Genomic DNA, 20,233 nt, shown 5'->3' on the forward strand with positions numbered 1-20,233 from the left:
ATCCGAATCCTAGGTACGGTTGCCGTAATATCCTGTTGTAATATACTTTCTATTTGCTGGAACAGAGCCTGTCGCTTGGTTAGGTAGTTACATAATTGTCCGCAAGGCCGCCCATCCCAAGTTACCATGCTTGCACTGCAATGCTCAGTGGCAAGACGAGTACTAGGAAGAAAAGCACCATCGGAGCCAAGGCGTTGGTCACATATGAAGGAAGTGCAAGCAACGATCAAACACGCAATGCCAACAGGAAGACTGGGATAGAACGTGGAGGAGATAATGGAGCAATCGCGGTGGAAGGACTCGACTAACAACACCACGCAGCCTCAACCAGCAGGTCCCGCTTTAGCTGCTGAAGTTAGGACGCTGAACACTTGGAGAACGCCTCCAAGCTGATCTGCTAAGACTCATAGCAAGGCCCCACATGCGGGGTCCTACACTTCCAGACTGCCTTTGTTCTGCCGCCTACAGATATCATTGTCACCCTTCTCGCGCTAGATCAGCGTGCTGAAGATATACCCGCCACACCAATTTTAATACCGAGGGAGAAATGGACAAAGGGACTGACTTAAAGCCTATATCGTCTTGGGTAAGCGAACCGGCTTGATCTTTAGCCTCCAACCAAACGTTGGTGCTTTTTCTCCTTGCATTCCTCTGGGACTAAAGTTTCGCTAAGCTTCAACCATTCAAAAACAATCGACTTTTCGACCCTCAACACCACAACACACTGCACCATTGACCAGCAATGGCGGACATCAACCAGATCATCCAAACCTTCAAAGGCCTTACTGAAGGAGATCGCGAGACGACCATGAAAGCACTCTCAACTATGATGCGCACCGAAAACCAGCGGCAACCCGCCAAGAAGAAGGTCAACGGGTTTATGGGTTATCGTGGTAAGTCCGGTAAATTACGATTTCGTGGCTCATTCTAACGTTCCTTAGCATACTACTCGTGGCTCTTCTCCCAGCTCACGCAGAAAGAGAAGTCGCCTATCATGACGATACTTTGGAAAGAGGACCCGTTCCACAAGGAGTGGGATTTTATGTGTGCCGTGTATTCGGCGATCCGAGAGTTTCTGTCGGGCGAGAACGTTACGCTGCAGAACTGGATTCAGTTTGCCATCAAGCACATGGGGATTGTTGTCCGCGAGAGCTACCTGGTGGCCCTAGGTTGGAAACTAATCCAGCACGACGACGGCACACACAAGCTCGAGCGCACTGCAGTTCGAGGGATCCAGAGCTGTCACCAGCCGATGAACGGACTTGGCCTGTTTATAAACTGCCTTAACGGCGGCCTGCCAGTTACCAACCGGCTTCCGATCATTGCAAAACTCACCGCTTTGAGCAACGATGTTATCTGCGTCAACACACAGACGGGGCCAGTGGTGAATCCCCACAACACCATGGAGGGATTCTACCAGTTTGCGAAGTATAACCCACATATGGCCATGTCGGCGCTGTTTCAGGTCACCACGACCCACCCTCTCATCACCCAGGGTGTCACTGTTCACCAGCTTCCTGACCTTGCGGCAACCGACCCGTTCTTCGCGGTTCAGAACGAGGATCCTGAGCTCGATGCGATGTTGGATAAGATCCCCCAGGGCGAATGCAATGGGAGCCTCGGCAACCAGACCAATCCTGGCAACCAGTTCTACACGATTGACATGGGGAATGGTGCGCATATTGCTGATCCATGAACAACAACTAGGGGGCGGGTCGTGTGGACAACGCCACAAACCATGAGAAAGCCTTTGACAAGGAGGGCACACCATATCATTGGCTAATACTACAGTAGCTTACGAACCCTGTAATTTCAGTCTGCATGGCTTGCTAGCTTGCGGAATGTCTCTGGGCTCGCCGTTTGTCTGTCGCCACCATTTCCGAGATCAGGTCTTCCCATTGTCACAGCGCTTGCTCGCGGAGAGGGGAGAGCACAAGGAGGACAAGAAGGACAAAGACGAAGGGGTGGAGGCGAAAGACGGACCTCTCAATGCTCTGATCGGCCCGACGCTCGCCTTTCGTTCCGCTCTCCGCATTTGCCCGCACCCTCTATCCATAGACTTATCTAGATCCCCCGTCCACAAGTAGTCGACTGGCCGGTGGCCGAGATGCATTCGATGAAGGAGATCCACCAGGGGCTTTCTTCAAAATAGCACTCTTATTCCTCCTTCCAACAACCAGGCCATTCATTCCCATACCTTCCATAACACCAGTTTCATCCATATTCCACCTATTGGCTAGTTTAATAGCCTTGATAGCTAGGATGGCCAGGTTTGGCCACCAACCGCGAATTACTTTGGTAGTAGCTCCATTGACACGGGTGTGATCCATTACCCGGGCCCTCTTAGTTCCAAGAACCGGAGACCGTTTGATAAACCGGGTTACCCAACGTTTTCCGAGAGGTGTTGAGTCTCCCCGGGCCTGAAGAATCCGTTGGGCCAACTCCTTGATTTGCGAATGGGTAGGTGCAACACCCAGGGCTTTCTAGGTAAGAACCCACTCGGCTAAACGGCTCTCCTAAACCCTGGAAAGCCTTTGATAACTTTCGTAAGCTTCCAGTCGTGGTTGGTTGCCCTACAAACGGCTCTGCAAAGTAGACCTAGGAATGGACCAATCTTTCGAAACCGAAGCCAGTGTACGGCCATCTTACAAGTGCAAAAGGGCCTGTTGAAGTTGTTGTTCAGTGTAGTTGGGCATTTCGCAATAATGAATCAGTATGCAAAACAGGAAGTGTAAAGGAATTGAATTGGTAAAGTGGTTGTTGTTTGAAGTTGTTAGGGAGGTTGGGTATCAATGGCTTACACGAATAACGAAAAGTTGGGGGGGCCGCCAAGTAGGGGGTCCGACTTAGCGGTCGACTTTCCGTATCTTCTACAGGCTGCACCAGTGAGTCTCCATGCCTGTTGGGTTGTTTTTGTTGTTGTTGAGGTGTACCTCGGCGGGAAAACAATTCCTTTACCGCGAGCTATTTCGGGGATTGCGTCCAACCTCCTTACACTCCTATTACCGACTGTAGGCGCTATACGTCGTTGGGAAAGTCTACTTCTGGTCCAGTGTTTGGGTTGTATGGCTGTTAGTTTCGAGGTTGAACTTTGGAAGTGGCTGCACGAGCGGCGGCGGGATAGGCAGTATTCTCTCGACAATCAATCTCTGGAGAGCGTCTAGAGCGTCTCGCCACCGGCGCGTGCATAGACAGGAACGAGGAGTGGGCACGGAAAGTCGGGTATAAGACAATGACCGGAAAATGCACAAGATGAAAGAAGCTTCGGATCGACTGCATATTCCGTCCGCTGCCTTTGTTGCCGTATCGGCCGTCCCGGGAGGCGTATCGCCGGGGATACCGCTCTGCGGAGCCTTCGGCCAACCTTTGCGTCCCTCTGCGCACCAGCTCCGCAAGGCAGCCCGTCGCCTGGATACAACCCCCCATGCAATCACCGGTAAGGTCGTCCGACAACGCGCAGATCAGGGACCAATGGTAGCCCCCGGGTTTCTTGACATACTCATGGCCTGTCCAAGAGCATGTGGCCCCCAGAGACACCTTGGTGGATGGCAGCTTGACTGGGTATAGCACGTACCGAGGCCCTTCGGCAACAATGATGACGCCGGGCTACCGTTACGCTACGGCGGACCATGGGCAGCCTGCCTGCACGGGGACCACCTTCAATTTGCAGGCCCAGACAGGATCCTCTAGCACCCCAAGTATCTTAACAAGCTGGGTTTCGTGGCTATTCTGCCGGCAGCATGCCTACAGCGACTACGCAAACCGCTCCTGACACCATGAAGAAGTACGCTGATGCGGTAGGCCTCGCCGACGCGTACGCACGGTACCAGTCGACACTGCAGGAAATATTCCGAAACATACAAGATGGTGTGCTGGCGACGGCTAGCGATTCCCTCCTTGGGGTTTCGAAATGGCTTCTGTCGTATGTGAAGAAATTAGGTATGTGTTTTGCAACAGAATGGAACGTGGCTGACCGCATATGCCTAGGCCTTACATCTGACGATCAGGCCAGCAGCTTCAACTCGGGCAAGCCCTAGTCCCGCCAGATGGACTGAAGAAAATGGGGAGGGCCTGATGAGCCTCTGCGATAGTATCGAGCGGTATGGGCTCGTCGATTACCAATACGGGGTCTAGGAAGAACAGATCGTGGCCAGTAGGTGTGATCGTTCCCGCTGTATAAAAATGTGCTCCTGACGACGTGCTGCCAGTTTTGGAGGAGTGCCTTGATCTGTATATGTTAGCTGACCAGACAGGTGTAGTTGCCGAGGTGGATATTGCGGACGGGCCCAGGGCCATGACGGCGCCGAGTGGGACCAGAGAATGTTTGCTCCACTTAACACAATCAGTTACCGGTGGTGTAAACCGGTTGGCTCGTCGTCGTATGTTTCGCGGGGATATTTTGAAATCCAACCATCACACAAGGCATCAAACATGATATTCCGGTCACTTCAAGATGGGGAATCACTATGGAAGGAATCCGGTATGTTGAGAAACTTGGTGTACTCTACCGCGTATCACCAGAGTAGCCTATAGTTAAAGTATGTCAATAGACTTGAAACTTGAGTACAGCCATTGTGGCTGCGAGTGAATAAACAAAGAATACCGAGGAGCCCGCATCTGCCCCGCTCTCTTTTCCTCTCTTTCATACCCTTCACCCTCATTTTCTCCCTCCTTTCCTCTCATCCCAGACTTTCAAATTGCCATCAATCCAGCATCGACGCAACTTCCAGTAGAAATGGCGACCAACATGATGACCGCCGACATGACGACTTACTTTTCGCTCGAGGCGCCCGACCCCGCGATTGCCAAAGTTTTCGGCCAGAAGTATTGGAATCACTTCGCCATTCAGCTGGGACATTGGAACCCCATGAAGGTTATCATCATGGATGATGAGATGTTCCGCCTCATTCACATTTCGGTCAAGATCGAGCTCGCTCGCGAGATGAGGTAAGTTTGAGTTCTTCGCGCCGGGATTTTGCCTACCGCGATCTCAGCTCACCATTTATATAGCAAGTTTCTGGGCGAGGACGTGATGTTTGCGCGAGACGCCGATAATCCCAAGGTCTGGATTCTTGGCCCCAAGAAACTCATCCGCCCAAACATCACCATCGTCGGCACTGTTCCAATTTGGGACCCGAAGAAGAAGCATATGCCGCCTCCGAAAATCAAGATTCCCCGTCCCCCAAATGCGTATATTCTCTACCGCAAGGACAAGCACTGCGCCGTCAAGGCCGAGAACCCTGACCTCCACAACAATGAGATTTGTAAGTCAGGTGTGCGATGTTTTATGATCCGTGAGCTCACACTTTACAGCGGTCATCACGGGCGCCATGTGGAAGAGCGAGACCCCTGAGGTTCGGGATAAATACCACCAGAAATCAAAGGAGATCAAGGCTCGGATGCTGGCGCTTCACCCCAACTACCGATATGCGCCTCGCAAACCGTCTGAGATTCGCCGGCGTGCGACTCGCCGGGCGTCCGACGTTACTGAAATCCCCCCGATTCAACCTTACTATTCCCAGTCTGCCTCTCCTCCCCCGTGTTCAGGGTTTCGAGCACAGCGCGCACTACAGCGCTCAAGCCAACAACGACAAGGCGGGTATCAGACCCGATAGCGATATCACCCGTCGACTTCCCGGTGCTCAGCGCTTCTTGCCCCCGGTTGTGCAACCCGGCTGGACGCCCTACCATCTACTGCCTAGCGCCAACGAGTCCATTGAGACCACTCTCGCCCAGGAGGCACCGGCTGAGGAGATCGTGGCCCTAGTTGACAATGCCCTCGACATGAATGATGGTCAAATCTATGCACCCACTCTCGAGGAGCTCATTGACAATTGGGACGTCGAGGCGGATATTGCTCGGATTTTGAACGAGATTTAATCTCGCCATTTTGCAATGGTCGGAATGCAAACCAGCGTCGCCCACGGACTTGAATCGGTCAACCTGTGACATCCAGAGTTGCCGATTCCACGGCCAAGCAGCAATGAACACGTATTCAGAAGCACCACTGAACTCGGAAAGCCAAAAAAAAAAAAAAAAAAAAAAAAGAGTTTGAAAACAAAACTACAAAAACAGGTCAGGACCCATCTCCCCATCTAACGGTGAACAGCAAGCCGATTCCCTGGTTCCCCGATGCTGACATTCGCTTCTCGGCAGATTGCAATGCAACACCCGTCTTATCCATGGCCCATCTCCGACTCCATCGAACTAAGACTGCCCTCTACGTCTTCCCTTCAGCTGATTTGCACGTCTGGATTATTTGGGTGACGCGGGTTTAGAACTGAGGTCATTAGATGTAGGAAGGATATGAGCAGGAGCGCAACAGTTGGGAGCCTGCTGCGTATTTGGGAAATGTTTTGAGGTGCTATAGCAGTTTCATTAGAGAGCGGGATTATGACCACTGGAAGATGGATGATGACGGCCTGGAACTACTCGTGAAGTGGAAAGGTATGAGAAGCGACGGTGGCGCTTGACAAGTATAAGAGCTTTTTGTGGCCGGGTATACACGCGATTCGCTCGCGGGATCCGGTGGGAAGCGGGGCACCGAGCGGCTCATAAGTAACCCCCACTTGCGTCTTCGTTCGTGAACTTTCGCGGGGGTTGATCGGCGTGCTTCTAAGATAACAATAGCGGGTCGGTGAAATATTGCTAGGTGAGCAAGAGGCGGTGGATCAGGGTACGGAGGTAAACGCGGTGGGCGGTGGCGAGAGTCTGTGGTCGTACAGAGGGCGTGTTTGGTCGGTTGGCGAGGTGGTGGACGGGGGAGGGGAGGAGGTGGTGGACTCGGCGAGCCAGACGTCGTCGTCGAGCATGTTGGTGTCTTCGTCCTGAGGGGGGCGACCCGCGGCTTGGCTTGGGCTGGGGTTTGCTTGGCTGTGTTAACCACCGATGGAAACCGTCTGGTAGCCCCTCAACCACTTCCATTTGGAGGGATCCCCCGATCTCGCCAAGGAAAAATACGGCTGCACTCGCCGTGGCCCAGGCGTTGCACGCTGCTGTAGGTCTGTAAGTCCGTCTAGCTGAGGAAGAGGTCCAGAGGGGAGGGTATCTGCAAAGTCAAAACGACGGGTATTGAGAAGAGGAGGTTCCGAAATGGTGTCGGCGCTATAACTGGCATCTCCCCCTCGGCAAGGACGGGCGTCATGAGCGGTTTCGTTCTGGACTTGGCCATTGATAGCCGCAGGAGGTGTCGAGCCAGCTCTAGCCCCTCATCTTCATCCGCATGGTCACCCTGCATGGACCCCATCGCAGCCCACGTCCTCGCCCGGATCTGGTTAAGTGACCGTCCGATAAAACAGCATCGACGCGGCGGTCGGAGCCGTCACAAACCGCGGCAGCAGCGCCATCTCACAGCCATACTCCTCCGGTTCTGCGCTTGTGATGGGAGCAATTAACGTTAAGACCTAATCGCGTGCTCGTAACCGTTGCTGTCGGTGGACAGGCAGGGCGGCAACGTTGGCGAGGGATGAGATGGTGGTTGTATTATTTGTTTTTGTCGGAGGCTGCGGTTCGGAGAGCTGCAGATGGGTGGCAGAAAAGGGCGACGAAGGTCTACTTTTTGGTCTTCTAAATGACTGGAGCGCCCGTGACGAACACGATGTGAGCGCCTGTGGAGTGCCGGGTTGGCAGTCGGTCTGCGAGCGATGCGCCGGCGAAGAGTTTGAAGTTGACATCATGCTTTGTGAGGGAGCTGCCTGGTGGCACCTGAGGGAACACCCCGCAATGAGCTCGGAGCTCGGGAGCGATTGGTTGTGGGTTATTGCTATCAGTCCCAATGATGTATGGACTTGGACCGTGAAACCACATCTCACAGTGCCCCGTGATTGCGGTGTAAACCGTAATCATTGACGGGCGGCGCCGGCATCCCTGTGGGCCATGTTGTAAATAGAAGGTGTCTTTAGATAAATTTTACGAATGCTTTTAATACGGCAAGACCGCTATGAAATCCATGCACCTGTAGAGCATCTGGGTTGGGGTTGATAGAGGAACTCTGGGCGGGCGCCAGCCAGATACCTTTCACCGCGCGGACAGTGTTGCTGAATGAACAAAAAGGCCCACCTTTGTGGGTTTGATTAGCCAAGCAGATTGGAAGCAAGCCGACGGGCTTGGCGACGCTCGGCCTCGGCCCTATAAATCCTCTCTATGGAACCCTCCAACGCCGCCCGCCAGCATGTTGTTGCAGACGAGCGGCTGGTTCTCGACATCTGCCCTCGACCTCCCTTGAGAGAAAGACTCAGCCTGCGCACATGCGTGCCATCCCGCCACTATTGATTCGCAATGTTGAGCTCGTTGATGCCCATACCTCCACTGTGACATAGCGGGCCGTTGCCGTTGTGGCGTTGGGGGTTACCAGCTCCTTTATTCTTCGATCTTTACATCCCTACGCCGGTCAATAGGGAGACATTATAGCGCGTGGCGCCGCAATTTAGGACTATCATCAGAATTTCAATCACTGTAGACGATCCCTTGATACAAGCCATTGGATGGCGCGAGAATCACGATTCCGCACCCTGCTAGCTGCCGCTGCGGGTAGGTGCATCGGTCGCCGAAGCACGTCCTATTAACTGTTGTTGGGCGATAGTTATTGTCAATTACGACACAGCCGACTCGGCTCCCGGCTTCGGACCTTGCAAAGCTCAGCCCACCGACGCTCGATCCCTTACATTTATAGATATACCACATATATTAACCCGCCCTTGTTTTCCCAGCCATGTAGATCATCGACTCTTTCAGCGCTGGAGATCCGAATGATGAAAAAAAGAATACCAAAAAAGATCTGAACATCGGACCAAAGGGTGCTCATCTTAGAGCTAGGCGGCTACGGGGGCTACTCAGCCATTCTGTTCACGGATGTCTCGGAAAGGTGGGCGGTAAGTGCGTTCTATGATTGAGAAAACTCTGCCCTTTGCCGCTGTGGTGAACAGTCTGATCGACCTTGCCGAATTAGGGACAACCCTTTGGGTCGTGGTCAGCATCGGGCGCTGAAGGATTTCTGACCTCCGCACGGCCCTTTCGCTGAACATCCCTCGGCTGCCTGAGTGAGAGTATATTCCGACGAGGATCATCATTGAATGAACCCCCTTTTAAGCAAGTTGAGCTGCGACATTGCCCCGGGTCTCTGGCGACCTCCCTTGTTTCTATCTACTTATCTACGAGAGTTTTCCCATCTCTTCCGCAGCTCAGAACCAAAGTTACCGTCCATCTTAGCCCAGTATTCCGCTCATATATATTTGCCGCAGCAACTTGATTGAAGCCGGAAGCAGGATGCAACTCATTAGTTCGTCGATCTTTAACATAGCCCCTGACTCCGGCGTTGTTGACAATTTCGATTTCAGCAATCTCCAGGCGGAAAACCTGAAAGCACCATCGGCAAACTTCAATCCTGACATACCACCAACTTCTGGCCATTCAACTCCGACACCTTATTCGATTGGTTTTGGTTCCTGCTTCGCTCCGTCAAACCTCGGTGCACGCATGTCAGCCTCCAATGATTCGGGTCTGCCGTTTTCAACTTCGTTCGATTTCGGCTCTTCCTTCGCCTCGTTAGTCGGCGCGGTCCCGCTTGATCTCACGCCCGCTTCTTTAGCTACATTCCCCTCCTTCCTGACGGCGCCCAAGACCGACAACGCTTCCAACCCGGTCTATCCTGTTTTTCCCGTCACACCTTCGGGAGAGCGGGGTGACTTTTTCGGCCAATCCCTTGGGAGTTACGGTACTCAACTGACTCCTTCACACACCATAGACTGCACGCTCCTTGCCGGTTGCCTCAGTCGCGGCTCTCACCTATTGACCCCTCCCGTTATAACAACACACTTCGACCACGTGTCCGACATTGTGGCCCATCAGCTGTATTCGGACAGCTCCGTCAGCTCCGACCAACAGGTTTCTACGACGCTCGTCGGGACAACTGAGCCAATCAAGCAAAATGACGACAGCATAACAATGCCGTTGACCCCCTCTCCGTGTTCGATGGAGGGCGTCTTGGTGGGGCGAGCGCGGCATGGGGCGCCAGGACCCCAACAACTACAGCGGTGCTCAGGGCGGGCCGGGATCGAGAGAGAAAAGAAGCGTCGCGTAGTGGGGGGAGTCGACAGCACCTTCACCCTAGACAATGTCAGGCCCGCAAAACCATACAAATGCCCCGTGGAAGGATGCGTCAAATCGTACCGCAGGAATGAGCACGTGAAACGGCATATTAAGAGGTAAGTCAAACAAACGGAAGAAAATCCCCAGCTAGGACTAACATTGGCTCAGCGAGCATCATAGGGTATCGTTCTCTTGCCAGTTCTGCAACCATGCTGCCAACCGGCGGGATAACTACATGGCTCACCTCAAGCTACACACAAAGCAACGGAAGTCGGGGGCCGGCGAGCGTAGGGTGACTTTCTACGAGGATGCGGTGCGGAAATTTGCCGATGAGAAGCAGAATGAACGGCGACGAGGGCGGAATGCTAAGCTTGGTGAGCCGCTATCTAAGTAGTAGGGGGGGTAAGAGGGAGGTCCCAGTTTGCTTCCGAGTTAATAAGCGCAAGCCTGGCAACAAAGAAGCAAGATGCGAACTACACTTTACTGATAATCCCAATGTTTACCCTCCGTGGTGTCCTTCCTGCTCTGGGTGTGATTGCAAGTGGATCACCGTCTTCCCGAACCGGCCATCGGGCAATGGCGGGTAAACAGTCTTAGTGATAGTCATCCCAGGTTTGCTCGTGACTGTCACCTCAGGGGGCTGGGGAAGGTGCTCTCCGAGGAATTCGACCTCCTTCCCCGGGTCATGGGTCTTCGACAGAACCTCTGTATGCATATCCTGTAGCGCCTGGCTCTGTTCTTCACCAAGGATGTTAGTTATGATGTCAGAAAGTAATGCTCCCATAAAAGGGGTATGCGCAACATCAATTTCAGGAAGAATTGCAGTTTGACTAATTTGGCGTACCCTTCGACTGTGCAGCCTGCGCGCTAGCCTGTGCGCCTGTGGGCGGGGTCTTTGTGCGCTCCGTCGCCATTTCGAAAACTCCTTTCCTGCCGAGGCGGCTGGTGTGGCGGATTTCGATGATCGATCGGTCGTCGCAAATGCTAGGTTCTGCAAAATCGGTCAGAAAAAATCGAGAAAAAGAACTTCTTGACGAAACAACGTACGAAGGTAGAATAGTAGTAATGGCGCAGCTCGGTATAGGAGAGATGAAAGTTTTGGTAGGAAAACAGAGGGTAGAAGTTCGATGTTTCCTGCACGTGCCAGGATGGACAACTCTGTGGCGTTCGCGGGAGGCGCCCCACTTTTGGCATTTGAGTTCAAAGCCTCTCCTCGTCCCCGGCAACCGCTCTCCACCTGCCTCCCCTGCCTCTCACCCCAGTGCTGCAGCATGAACACAGGATCCTTGCGCCGCAACAACCTGGCGGCCCGCTACCTCCTGTTTCTTCGCTCTGTCTTCGTCTTCCAAGCGCGTTTCTTCGACCGCATTTCTCCGACCGCTCCCGATCCTTCGGCCGACCTTGTCCAACGATTTTCTGCGTCGACCGCGTTGTGTTGCGAACCGGTCAAGCCGGGAAGGTGCTGATTCCTGCGGGGAGTTCTATTTTCTTCTCGCGTTCTTCGTTACAACCGCGTGGCCGTTTTCCGACCCCAGCCAGATTGTGCAATCAGCCCCCTCGGCCCCTTCAAACAGTTATTCGGGACGGAACATAGTAAGAACCAGTCGCTTTAGCATTCCGTTGATGCGTTGATGCCGGGAACTAACCGCCAAATAGTTCCAGTTCGACTCCGGCTAGGTTGGACACCCAACGCCCTAACTCCTGTCAAACCTTTCTTTCTGTTCCTTTTTTTGTTTCCTTCGGTGCGCCGCCAACTCTTTGTGCAACATTCCGAGCGCGCTACGCGCCGACAATTTAACCAACCACCGCCCATACATCTTACGGTCGTTGATTGTCGATGAACGTAGTAAGTAACGATTAATATCCGGTCGGCGGCCGCGAACTGACCCAATCACCTGCGGATCCAGTTCCCTAAAGTCTATCACGCTATGGAGGCGAGCGAGCCTGAGCGATCTCTGGAGGGACGCCAAGCTTTTTCCAGTAGCAGCCGCCTCCCAGGTACGCCCAGCCGATTTCGCCCCACCTACGGTTGAAGCTAACTCCTTTGCCCGTCAGCCATGCCGACCCCATCAGACTCCCACATACCCGAGTAGGACGCGGGAAATGGCAGCTCTAAAAAGCGCGGTGTGTCTGAGCCGGGCTCTGCAGCGCTCTGGGCCTTGACTCCTGCCAAGCGGCAAAAGCAGGTTGACAATTCTAGCGTGCCCGAGGATAGGGTTTGCCTTCGAAACGTTGGTGTTGCGCTGGAGTTGCAATCCGGTACAACGTTCATCGGCATCCTGACGCAGTGGCTGACCCGCGAGAGGTACGACGAGAGGGAAGACGTCGTATCGGAACGCATCGATACGGGCGCCCTTCTCGAGGCGCTCCAGGAAGCGTTTTTGGACGATACGAGAATAAGAGCGCCGAGTCACGCCCGCTCAGCCACCGTATGCCTTGACTCCTTAAGGCTCGAAGTGGAAATCGGCCGCTATAGCGGCAACCAGAGATGGCTAGACGCGAGCACTGCGCCCCTCCTTCGCCGGGCTCTCAACAGCGCCTGCGAAGAGGGGCTGGAGAAAGACCCTCACTATGGGGATCATATCTTGCTGTGCCGCTACGTCACGCAACCAACTGACACTACCCCCAGCATACGGTCCGACACCGAACCGGGGGAGGGGGCGCCATTTAGCCCTGCCAGGTCGGCCGCCCACGACAAGAGAACCGAAGAACGCGAAAGGGACAACGACGTCATTTCGATCTCGTCCAACGCTCACACGGAGCCGGACGATGGGGCGCTATCTGACCCTGGTGGACCGACCACTGCATATGATGAACATGAGGCCAACGACGGCCCCGACGCGCTGGGCTCTATAACGCTTGGCGGGACCGAAGAAGAATGGACGGAGGCCTGCCGCTTCTTCCGTCACGACCCAGCGTGTAGGGAGATGGATAGCGGGAAGAAGCTGTTCGGCACCAAGATGGCGCTACGCCCCGGCCAGCTGCGGGATGTTTGGCACTTCCTGGATGCCACGTACGGCACGGGCCGAACTGGCTATATCAGTGCCCTAGACACGGGGCTCGGCAAGACGATGGTGGCTCTAGGTACCGTCGCCGTCTTGCGAACGGTGGATCTGATGAGACTGGTCTGTCGGGGCGACCCGGACACGTGCGAGGTGGCCGAAGGCTTCGGATACAACGACTGCATCTGCCGATCCGGCTCGCTTATGTCCAAGATCCACCAGGAGCTGATTCCGGGTATCACGGTCTTCCTCACGCCGAACAGCACAGTCCAGGGAGCCCAAAATAGCGCCGACGTGTTTCTGGAGCGGGTTGTCACTCTGCCAGATGAAACCAAGTGGGAGTTCGTCGAAGTCATCCGGTCAGAGGCCAACAAGGAGACAAAAGAGAAGTTGTTCGCTCATGATGTCGTCGACGGCGGGTAACAAGATCAAACGTGCCAAGAAATCGTCGGGCGCGGGGAAAGGGATGCCAGCAAAGAAAATGAGCGGTTTTGACAGCATCAACACTGGCCAGCTGAACAAGAATCAGAGCGCGGAAGGGCTTCAAGATTCGGCAGTTTCCTATCTGGACGACCGACAGGAGTACCCCTTCAAGGAGCGGCACTTCCTCCTGATTTTACCCTCTGACGCGTCATCCCTAGACCCCAGGCACGCCATCATGCGTAGCCTCACCAAGACCTACCCCCTCGCCGCACAAGGCTGGCAGAGGAAGGTTGACGTGAGGATTGTAGCTCCATTTTGGGTGCGGCATTGCATCCTGGATGAGTTCCCACCGGATCAAGGGAGGAGACACGATCGTGTATACCTGCATGAAAATGTTTAGGCGGCGCCATCCCACCGGGAAGATGGTGAGCATGTTCATGAGTGCGACCCCCTTCACCAAGGAGCTCAAGGCCAGCCTCAAGGTCCCTTTAGACTTCATTCTGCCCGAATCCTGGAGCAGTGCCGGCGACCAGAAGCGCGCCGGCCTGAGCCGAGCCCGGTTCGATACGCTGGTGTTTGACCTACTAAGGTCGCAGCGAGGTGCAGATGATACTAGCGAGGCGGTGTTTGGGGAGTTGAAAGACTTCCTTGCCGGCTTCATGACTCGGCGCACCGTCCAGTCGCGCTTCTTGGGGGGGTTGGAGTGCGCGCTGCCACTTCACAAGAGTCGGGTGATCGACTGTGAGAAACCCCAGGGATCGTCGAAACAAGACGCGTGGTCGAGCATTGTCCGATCGGCAAAGCAAGGGGGAAAGGGTGGTAAGTCTTGCTTGGTTCCGTATCTCGTGGCTATGGTTCGCCGCTGACCGCTCTCCGCCGGACAATGTAGGTGACTTCGATGCGGCAACCATATTCAACCGGCTCACCAAGACCGGGGGATTCCTTTCACAACTCTATGGGGCGACATTTACCCACCCGTCTCAGCTGCAGATGACGGACGTCGACCCCGAAGCATTGGCCGCCATCCAAAAGGGGTGGGACCATTGGATTAAGGCGCAATACGCTAACCACTTGGTTTACTTGACGCCAGAGGGTCGCCGCAAACACGAAGCGGCCACCGCCGGGGCTGTGGACTATCTGTGCAAGGGGACCTCGAAGACAACTGAAATCGAGCGGATACTGGATACGGCCATCAGAGACAAGTCCATGCCGGCACCTGGGTTCAAGTACCCCCCTGGTAACAAATGGCAACGCATCAAGGGACCCGTCAAAAAATCCGTGGTTTTGTTCTGCTCGAGACCTGGGATCGCCGTGCTCTACGCCCTTTACGCGGACAGGCATTGGGCCGGCAGCTGGGATGTGCAACTTTTGACCGCCGCGTGCCGAGACCGCCAAAGCCTGATTGACGAGGCACTGGGGCCGGTCGGGTTCGACGAAGCAAGAAAACCCGCTCTCCTCATCGCGGTGATGTCAGTATGCGGCGAGGGGGTCAACGGCATGCAACGAGCTGCCTACAGCATCTCGGTCGACCTGCCCTTCTCTGAAGCCCTCAAGGCGCAGGTGGCGGGCCGGGTCTACCGCTACGGCCAGATTCACGTCTCGCGGCATTACCAGCTGGTATCCGAACACCCAGCGGAGCGCATCATTCTTGCTCGCCACGAGAAGAGGGATGCCGACTTCCAACAGCTCCTGGAGGGAACGGAGTAGGGGTGTGGAAGACCAAGAACCGACTTGTTGCCTTTTTCGTTCATGCTCGACGGAGGACTGCGAAGCGAGAATTTGTGTGTTGCGCGGCTGAAGTCAAAGGGGAGTTGCGTTTAATGTGCGGGCAACCGGAATGTCAGCTTGTTTGCAGTAGTTATCAATAATCGTTGCTATAGGGCCGTACCTAGTCACGTCAAGAAGCCTGTCAATTTCCTCCTTGGGGAGCATTTACCCCTTAATGTCGATATATAGGAAGTAGATTCCAACAAAGGCAGTGGTTCAAACTACAAAGAGAACGAGAGATAATACCGGTAACTTGTCGCGGCAGATCCATCTTCCTAGCGAGGTCGACGGTGTCCTTGGCCGCCTTAAAAAATCTCCTCTACACTGGCCCCCTAAAAGCCCTGCGGCTCCTGAATACCTAAAAGCACGAGCCGGCGTCGCGCAGTCGAGCCGGATCTTGTCCACGGTCCGGGTGCGGAATGGGCGGTAGACGCTCTTGCGGTGCAAGTTTGAGATGCCGCGGTCGACAATCTGGGCCCCGATGTCGGGGAAGTTCTCAGGAACGTTGCGTGCGCGGCGAACGACATATCACCCAATACGAACATCCTCTTGGGCGGCGCGTACCCGCCGCCTGCCCGTTGGATAGTCAGTTAACTACCGACTGTTCCGCACGCGCAAGGCTTCAAGCAATGGCAGAGTAGGGAAAGCATGGCCGACCTGCGACGATTGCAACGCGGAAAGAAAGCGACCTTACCCTCGGCTGGTCGGGTGGATGGATGGTTGAACGAGGCGGTTGTTTGCTAGCTAGCGTGCCAGGTCGTGGGTAGGTTGGTTTGCGCGGGCGGGGCGAATCGACAATGGTCGGCGGGAGAACTCGGAGTTGCAGAGAAGAATCCGCTCGAGGAACGGCAGCAGGGGCCGGCCGCGAACCGCGGGGCTGCGGAAGGCCGCGGCGGTGGAGAACGCCGCAAGCACGATTGAGCGCTGGACTGGGGGAGCTGTAGATACAAACAGGGTAGTGGAAGACGCTTGGAGAGCGAGGTGGCTAAAGGAACGGGACGGCAGAGCAATCACCAGACCGGCGGACGACTTTGACCATCAGCGAGAGACGCTGTTCCGAGATGAAACCCTAAGTTCTGCTGATCCAGATCCAAACGGGAGCAATAGGCCTACGGGACTGCCTGTTTACACGGGGAGTCCCAGAGGTCCTAACGCCCGCCTGCCAGTGCGGCGAAGGACGGGAGACTGCCGAACAGTGCATTCAGGGGACGCATTCAAGGGATGCAAGGTGGGGTTTAGGTTGCAAGGGCAATTCGCGGAAGTCCAACCAACAGTCAAGTATGAAGTGTTGGTCTTGCCGGAATGTACGTGGAAATCCACCATCTTAGTACAAGAGATTTAGTGCGCCAACCAAGGCTTACAAAATCAGCTGACAGGACCAGCAGGCTGATCAAACCCTGCAGTATCGATACTCCAACCCACAGCCGTGATATCGTGCGCGACCCATAACGTCCGACGAGACCGACCGAAATGAACAGAGAGGCAAAGAAACATAAAGCGGAGGAAACCTTCCCTCTCATGCCGCAGCCCAACTGATCAGGCATCGCCAAATTGCGTGGCCGAGTACACCGTCGCCCGGTCCGCAATACCATTCGCATGGCCAACACCAAGCGTCCCCATGCTATCCTGCGACGCATCAAATCCATTGGTATACTGCGACTGCGAGGCGGCAGCGGCAGCCGCAGCCAACTGCTGCTCATGGGCGTGGCGCTCCAGGTTGACAATGATATCCATCGCGCCATCAAGCGTCTCCTTCTCGGCGCGCAGATCCCGACGCTTCTGCTCTATTTCGGGGCCCTCCGACATCAATCGCTCCAGTACGTCCGGGGCGGTCGAGCTGCTGGTGAGGCCTAGCTTCTCGTGCAGATACATTTCAATCACAGACGCCACCCGCGGCAGCAGGCCCGACATGACATGGATCGAAACATAATCCACAAACCGGTTAGCCGCAGTGAGGTAATACCCACGGATGTATGCCGCGACAGCGAGTTCAGGCTCGAAGGGATCCGGGCCGAGGTTCTTGAGCTCGTTGACCATCTTGGACTCTTCCTGCTTCCGGTCCTCGTCGGTCATGTCCTCCATCTTTGGGACGGCACAGAGCTCCTCGCCGTTGTAGGCGGCAATGCGGAAGTGGTTGCGGTGGCGTACCAGGATCTGCTTTTCCGCGGCCTGGTTGCGCTTGAGCGCTCCTTCGTCTTTGGTGAAGAGCCGCTTGGATTCGAGATTGTAGATAAAGTCGAGTTGGGCGCGCAGCTCGGTGCGGTGGGCTTCGATAAAGGCGCGCATGTGCTCGCGTGACTCTCTGTAGACGGCGCGGTTTGTGAGGTGCGCGAACGCGGCGTCGAGAATCGTGAAGATCTCGCTCTGGAGAAGGGCAAGCGTGTTGTCCACGAACTTGTGGAGGTGTCTGTCCCAGCTTTTGGCGGCCTCGGTGAACAATGGTTCGTAAACGCTGGCAGACACGAGACCGGGTTGGCCTGGGACTGCGGCACGCCTGATGAGGTGCCGGATGTCCATCAGACTCCTAGACCGGCCGCCTCGGGAAGACGTCATAGCCGGCGTCGCACTTCGCGTATGGCGAGGGGTTGAGGGGAACATGTGGTTGTCCCGCGCCTCGGTCTTGACGACGGCATTCACTCGCCGCTGCCTCTTGGGATTGGACGCCCGGGTCAAGTCCATGGCCGGAGCTGGGCGTTTCCGAACGGTGGGCGATGGTGTCGGGCTGTCGCCGTCGAGGTCGATGACCACTGGGGATGGTTTCGACACCTTCGCGTGCTCGCGAACGTTGAATTTTGGCTTCATATTGAGAATAAGGGCCTTAAACGGTCCGCCGTAGCTATCGTTCCAAGAACTCATAAAGTCTTGGTGCATGACACGATCTTTGACTCGAATTGTAAACTCCGCCAGCCTCTTCATAATCTCCAGCTCCGGGTTCGGCGGTGGATCGGGGTATTTTTTCAGTTGCTTCGAAATGTCGGCGAGGCGGATGTCTACCTTCTCCCTCACTTCCGGCAGTCTAAGGCGAGGTGAGGTTAGTTACATGCTTGTGGAGAATGGTTTCGAACAAACTCACGTCTTGGCAAACTCTTCACCCAGCTTCTCCGACAGGAACACCTTGAGCTTCTCAACGCCGCACTTCTCCTTAAAGTGATCAAATACTTCGGGCCAGTGGCCTGTAGCATCCGCAGTACGGTTGAAAAACCTCTCCTCCATCTTGTTCTGCTCGTCCAGGTCGCTACCCTGGCGGGAAGTAATAAAATAACCAAAACCGGTTTGGTGGGCTTCTCCGTTGAGCATGCCAAGCCAGCCCGAGGCAGCATGGTCGTCGCGCGGCAGTAGATCGGCCTTGGTCATGACGCCGATACACCGGTTTTGGGCTCGTTGGCCCCTGATGATCTTGAGGGCAAGGGAATTCTCCGTGTCCTGGTTCATCGGAACCGCGCAGAGGATAATCGCACTAGGGCGCGAAATGTATTCTCGCGTAAGGTTCTGGACAACGCGCTCCAGGAAGATGTCCTCGCTGCGCCTGGTAGTCATGAAAACGCCGGGGAGGTCGTAGAAGTTTAGATCCGCTAGATCTGGACCCTTGACCTCCAGCGCTACGGTATTCGGAGAGAATTGCGCTTCAGATCTCTCCTCTTTCTTCTTGACTTGCTCAAGATGTTGCTCGCGAGTGTTGTCAGATGCTTCGCCCTTCAGCTTCGGGATAAAGAACTGGTAATGGGTCGATGGATTCAGAATGGCAACTTGGGCACAGCGAAGAACGGTTTCGATCTCCTCGGAGTCGAACTGGTCCCTCACGGTTTTGAACTTGCGCCGTGCTTGACGGCTGGGGTCGAGTTTGGCCCACGGTGGGAATTTGTTGTTCCCTGTAACGTCTCGCTCCGTGAGCGGGTGGTTGGGTGGACAAAAGTCGTAATCTTGCTTCAAAAAGACACGGCATGACCACTCATCGGCGCGAGAGACGCAGATGTGAATTGGGCACCGAGTGCAAGTTCCACTGCTGCGAGGGAGGCTGAGCCCCGCGATGGCGGACATAAGACTGGATTTGCCGGAGGACTGGTCCCCGACGAGAACCAGCTCTGGCAAGCTGGCGACATGCTGGATGCCGCGGGCTTGGAGCTCGCCCAATGCATCGTTGATGTCTTTGAGCTTCTGGCCCATGCAGCGAAGCGCTCGATTGGCCCCAGCGAAGGAGCTCTGGACGCTTTGCGGGCCCAAGGGGTTGAGCTCATGCTCGGACTTGGGCCCACGTCGAAACTCCAGCATTACGAGGTCATCATCCTCATCCTCCGGACCGTTGGGTGGACTGGACGCCGTCGTAGGTCGTACACAAGTTTCGATACTCGCTGCCACAAGTCAATCATTTATTATGCGACTAGAGTCGGAGATACCACTTACGTGCTGCCGAACGGACTGGACGTCGCCTCTGAACTCGCTCACTAGCCGTTTCAGACGGGGCATCCGGAATGGAGTCCGGAGTCGCCATTGAGCGGACTCGGCCGCTTTCTTGTTTGATGCGCGGCATCACAACTTAGATGAATTGATCTGATGGGTTGTTAGTCGAATGAAACGGATTGATCAAAGTGAGGGATGAAGATGAAAAGTGTTGCAAGGAAATGGTCACGACTTGCCTGTTTCGACCGACTTGTACGGCGCGTCAAATCTACATCACTGCCAAAACCCAAATCGCACTCGGCCCACCCCACCGTGGCATGCCAAATTATGTACGGACTAGCCCCCGCTTTGAGCGATCATTTTCCCCCACATCGAGTGGAAAATCAATAACCGAGCTCCAGGTACATTAGGTCCTACCAAATGTGGTAGCTAACTACCTAGTTATTAAATTGTTAGTATTTATATACCTTCTTTTTACTCAGCAAACCCCTATAACCGAGGCTAATTCTTTTTGTAGAATTACCTACTGTGACGGCCCGGCGCAGTCACAACGAGGT

General features: G+C 54.9%; 9 protein-coding genes across 9 annotated transcripts; 7 read left to right on the forward strand and 2 right to left on the reverse strand.

Moving 5' to 3' along the window:
- The first annotated feature begins 374 nt into the window (after nt 1–374).
- B0H64DRAFT_244497 (mating-type protein MAT alpha 1-domain-containing protein) lies at nt 375–1,791 on the forward strand. The gene is made up of 3 exons (XM_062799895.1): nt 375–586; nt 674–893; nt 942–1,791. Exons 2-3 carry the CDS (start codon nt 743–745, stop codon nt 1,694–1,696), a joined length of 906 nt encoding a protein of 301 aa, XP_062655559.1. The 5' UTR covers nt 375–586; nt 674–742; the 3' UTR covers nt 1,697–1,791.
- Nucleotides 1,792–3,776: 1,985 nt separating this feature from the next.
- B0H64DRAFT_446045 (uncharacterized protein) lies at nt 3,777–4,037 on the forward strand (the record flags this gene model as incomplete). Its single annotated transcript, XM_062806887.1, has 2 exons — nt 3,777–3,939; nt 3,988–4,037. The coding sequence occupies 2 exons, from the start codon at nt 3,777–3,779 to the stop codon at nt 4,035–4,037; spliced, it is 213 nt and encodes a 70-aa protein (XP_062655560.1).
- A 619-nt stretch (nt 4,038–4,656) lies between these two features.
- Nucleotides 4,657–6,063, forward strand: B0H64DRAFT_408806 (uncharacterized protein). The gene is made up of 4 exons (XM_062804673.1): nt 4,657–4,947; nt 5,011–5,264; nt 5,314–5,539; nt 5,574–6,063. Exons 1-4 carry the CDS (start codon nt 4,736–4,738, stop codon nt 5,878–5,880), a joined length of 999 nt encoding a protein of 332 aa, XP_062655561.1. The 5' UTR covers nt 4,657–4,735; the 3' UTR covers nt 5,881–6,063.
- Nucleotides 6,064–9,264: 3,201 nt separating this feature from the next.
- Nucleotides 9,265–10,480, forward strand: B0H64DRAFT_330005 (uncharacterized protein; the record flags this gene model as incomplete). The annotated part of the gene is made up of 2 exons (XM_062800908.1): nt 9,265–10,202; nt 10,255–10,480. The coding sequence occupies 2 exons, from the start codon at nt 9,265–9,267 to the stop codon at nt 10,478–10,480; spliced, it is 1,164 nt and encodes a 387-aa protein (XP_062655562.1).
- A 105-nt stretch (nt 10,481–10,585) lies between these two features.
- Nucleotides 10,586–11,000, reverse strand: B0H64DRAFT_377599 (uncharacterized protein; the record flags this gene model as incomplete). Its single annotated transcript, XM_062802536.1, has 2 exons — nt 10,586–10,824; nt 10,931–11,000. 2 exons carry the CDS (start codon nt 10,998–11,000, stop codon nt 10,586–10,588), a joined length of 309 nt encoding a protein of 102 aa, XP_062655563.1.
- Nucleotides 11,001–12,014: 1,014 nt separating this feature from the next.
- B0H64DRAFT_446048 (uncharacterized protein) lies at nt 12,015–13,511 on the forward strand (the record flags this gene model as incomplete). The annotated part of the gene is made up of 3 exons (XM_062806888.1): nt 12,015–12,084; nt 12,142–12,175; nt 12,287–13,511. The coding sequence occupies 3 exons, from the start codon at nt 12,015–12,017 to the stop codon at nt 13,509–13,511; spliced, it is 1,329 nt and encodes a 442-aa protein (XP_062655564.1).
- A 136-nt stretch (nt 13,512–13,647) lies between these two features.
- Nucleotides 13,648–15,458, forward strand: B0H64DRAFT_244683 (uncharacterized protein). The gene is made up of 2 exons (XM_062799896.1): nt 13,648–14,330; nt 14,401–15,458. Exons 1-2 carry the CDS (start codon nt 13,850–13,852, stop codon nt 15,216–15,218), a joined length of 1,299 nt encoding a protein of 432 aa, XP_062655565.1. The 5' UTR covers nt 13,648–13,849; the 3' UTR covers nt 15,219–15,458.
- An 896-nt stretch (nt 15,459–16,354) lies between these two features.
- Nucleotides 16,355–16,519, forward strand: B0H64DRAFT_308031 (uncharacterized protein; the record flags this gene model as incomplete). The annotated part of the gene is made up of 1 exon (XM_062800132.1): nt 16,355–16,519. A coding segment is annotated over one exon (165 nt), but the record flags the coding sequence as incomplete, so codon positions are not given.
- Nucleotides 16,520–16,555: 36 nt separating this feature from the next.
- On the reverse strand, nt 16,556–19,874 carry B0H64DRAFT_366597 (P-loop containing nucleoside triphosphate hydrolase protein). Its single transcript, XM_062801912.1, has 3 exons — nt 19,680–19,874; nt 18,352–19,627; nt 16,556–18,294 (listed from the first exon to the last, which is right to left on the reverse strand). The coding sequence occupies exons 1-3, from the start codon at nt 19,804–19,806 to the stop codon at nt 16,815–16,817; spliced, it is 2,883 nt and encodes a 960-aa protein (XP_062655567.1). The 5' UTR covers nt 19,807–19,874; the 3' UTR covers nt 16,556–16,814.
- Nucleotides 19,875–20,233: the final 359 nt, after the last annotated feature.

This window comes from Chaetomium fimeti, assembly GCF_033439085.1.
Source record: "Chaetomium fimeti strain CBS 168.71 chromosome Unknown B0H64scaffold_8, whole genome shotgun sequence".
Lineage (NCBI taxonomy): Eukaryota > Fungi > Ascomycota > Sordariomycetes > Sordariales > Chaetomiaceae > Chaetomium > Chaetomium fimeti.

Coding starts and splice junctions, on each gene's coding strand:
- B0H64DRAFT_244497 (XM_062799895.1), top strand. CDS start 743: ATGGCGGACATCAACCAGATCATCCAAACCTTCAAAGGCCTTACTGAA. Junction 894..941: donor CGGGTTTATGGGTTATCGTG/GTAAGTCCGGTA, acceptor AACGTTCCTTAG/CATACTACTCGTGGCTCTTC.
- B0H64DRAFT_408806 (XM_062804673.1), top strand. CDS start 4,736: ATGGCGACCAACATGATGACCGCCGACATGACGACTTACTTTTCGCTC. Junction 4,948..5,010: donor GAGCTCGCTCGCGAGATGAG/GTAAGTTTGAGT, acceptor CCATTTATATAG/CAAGTTTCTGGGCGAGGACG. Junction 5,540..5,573: donor CAGTCTGCCTCTCCTCCCCC/GTGTTCAGGGTT, acceptor CGCGCACTACAG/CGCTCAAGCCAACAACGACA.
- B0H64DRAFT_244683 (XM_062799896.1), top strand. CDS start 13,850: ATGAGTTCCCACCGGATCAAGGGAGGAGACACGATCGTGTATACCTGC. Junction 14,331..14,400: donor AAAGCAAGGGGGAAAGGGTG/GTAAGTCTTGCT, acceptor CGGACAATGTAG/GTGACTTCGATGCGGCAACC.
- B0H64DRAFT_366597 (XM_062801912.1), bottom strand. CDS start 19,806: ATGCCGCGCATCAAACAAGAAAGCGGCCGAGTCCGCTCAATGGCGACT. Junction 19,628..19,679: donor TCCAGTCCGTTCGGCAGCAC/GTAAGTGGTATC, acceptor GACTTGTGGCAG/CGAGTATCGAAACTTGTGTA. Junction 18,295..18,351: donor GGTGAAGAGTTTGCCAAGAC/GTGAGTTTGTTC, acceptor ACCTCGCCTTAG/ACTGCCGGAAGTGAGGGAGA.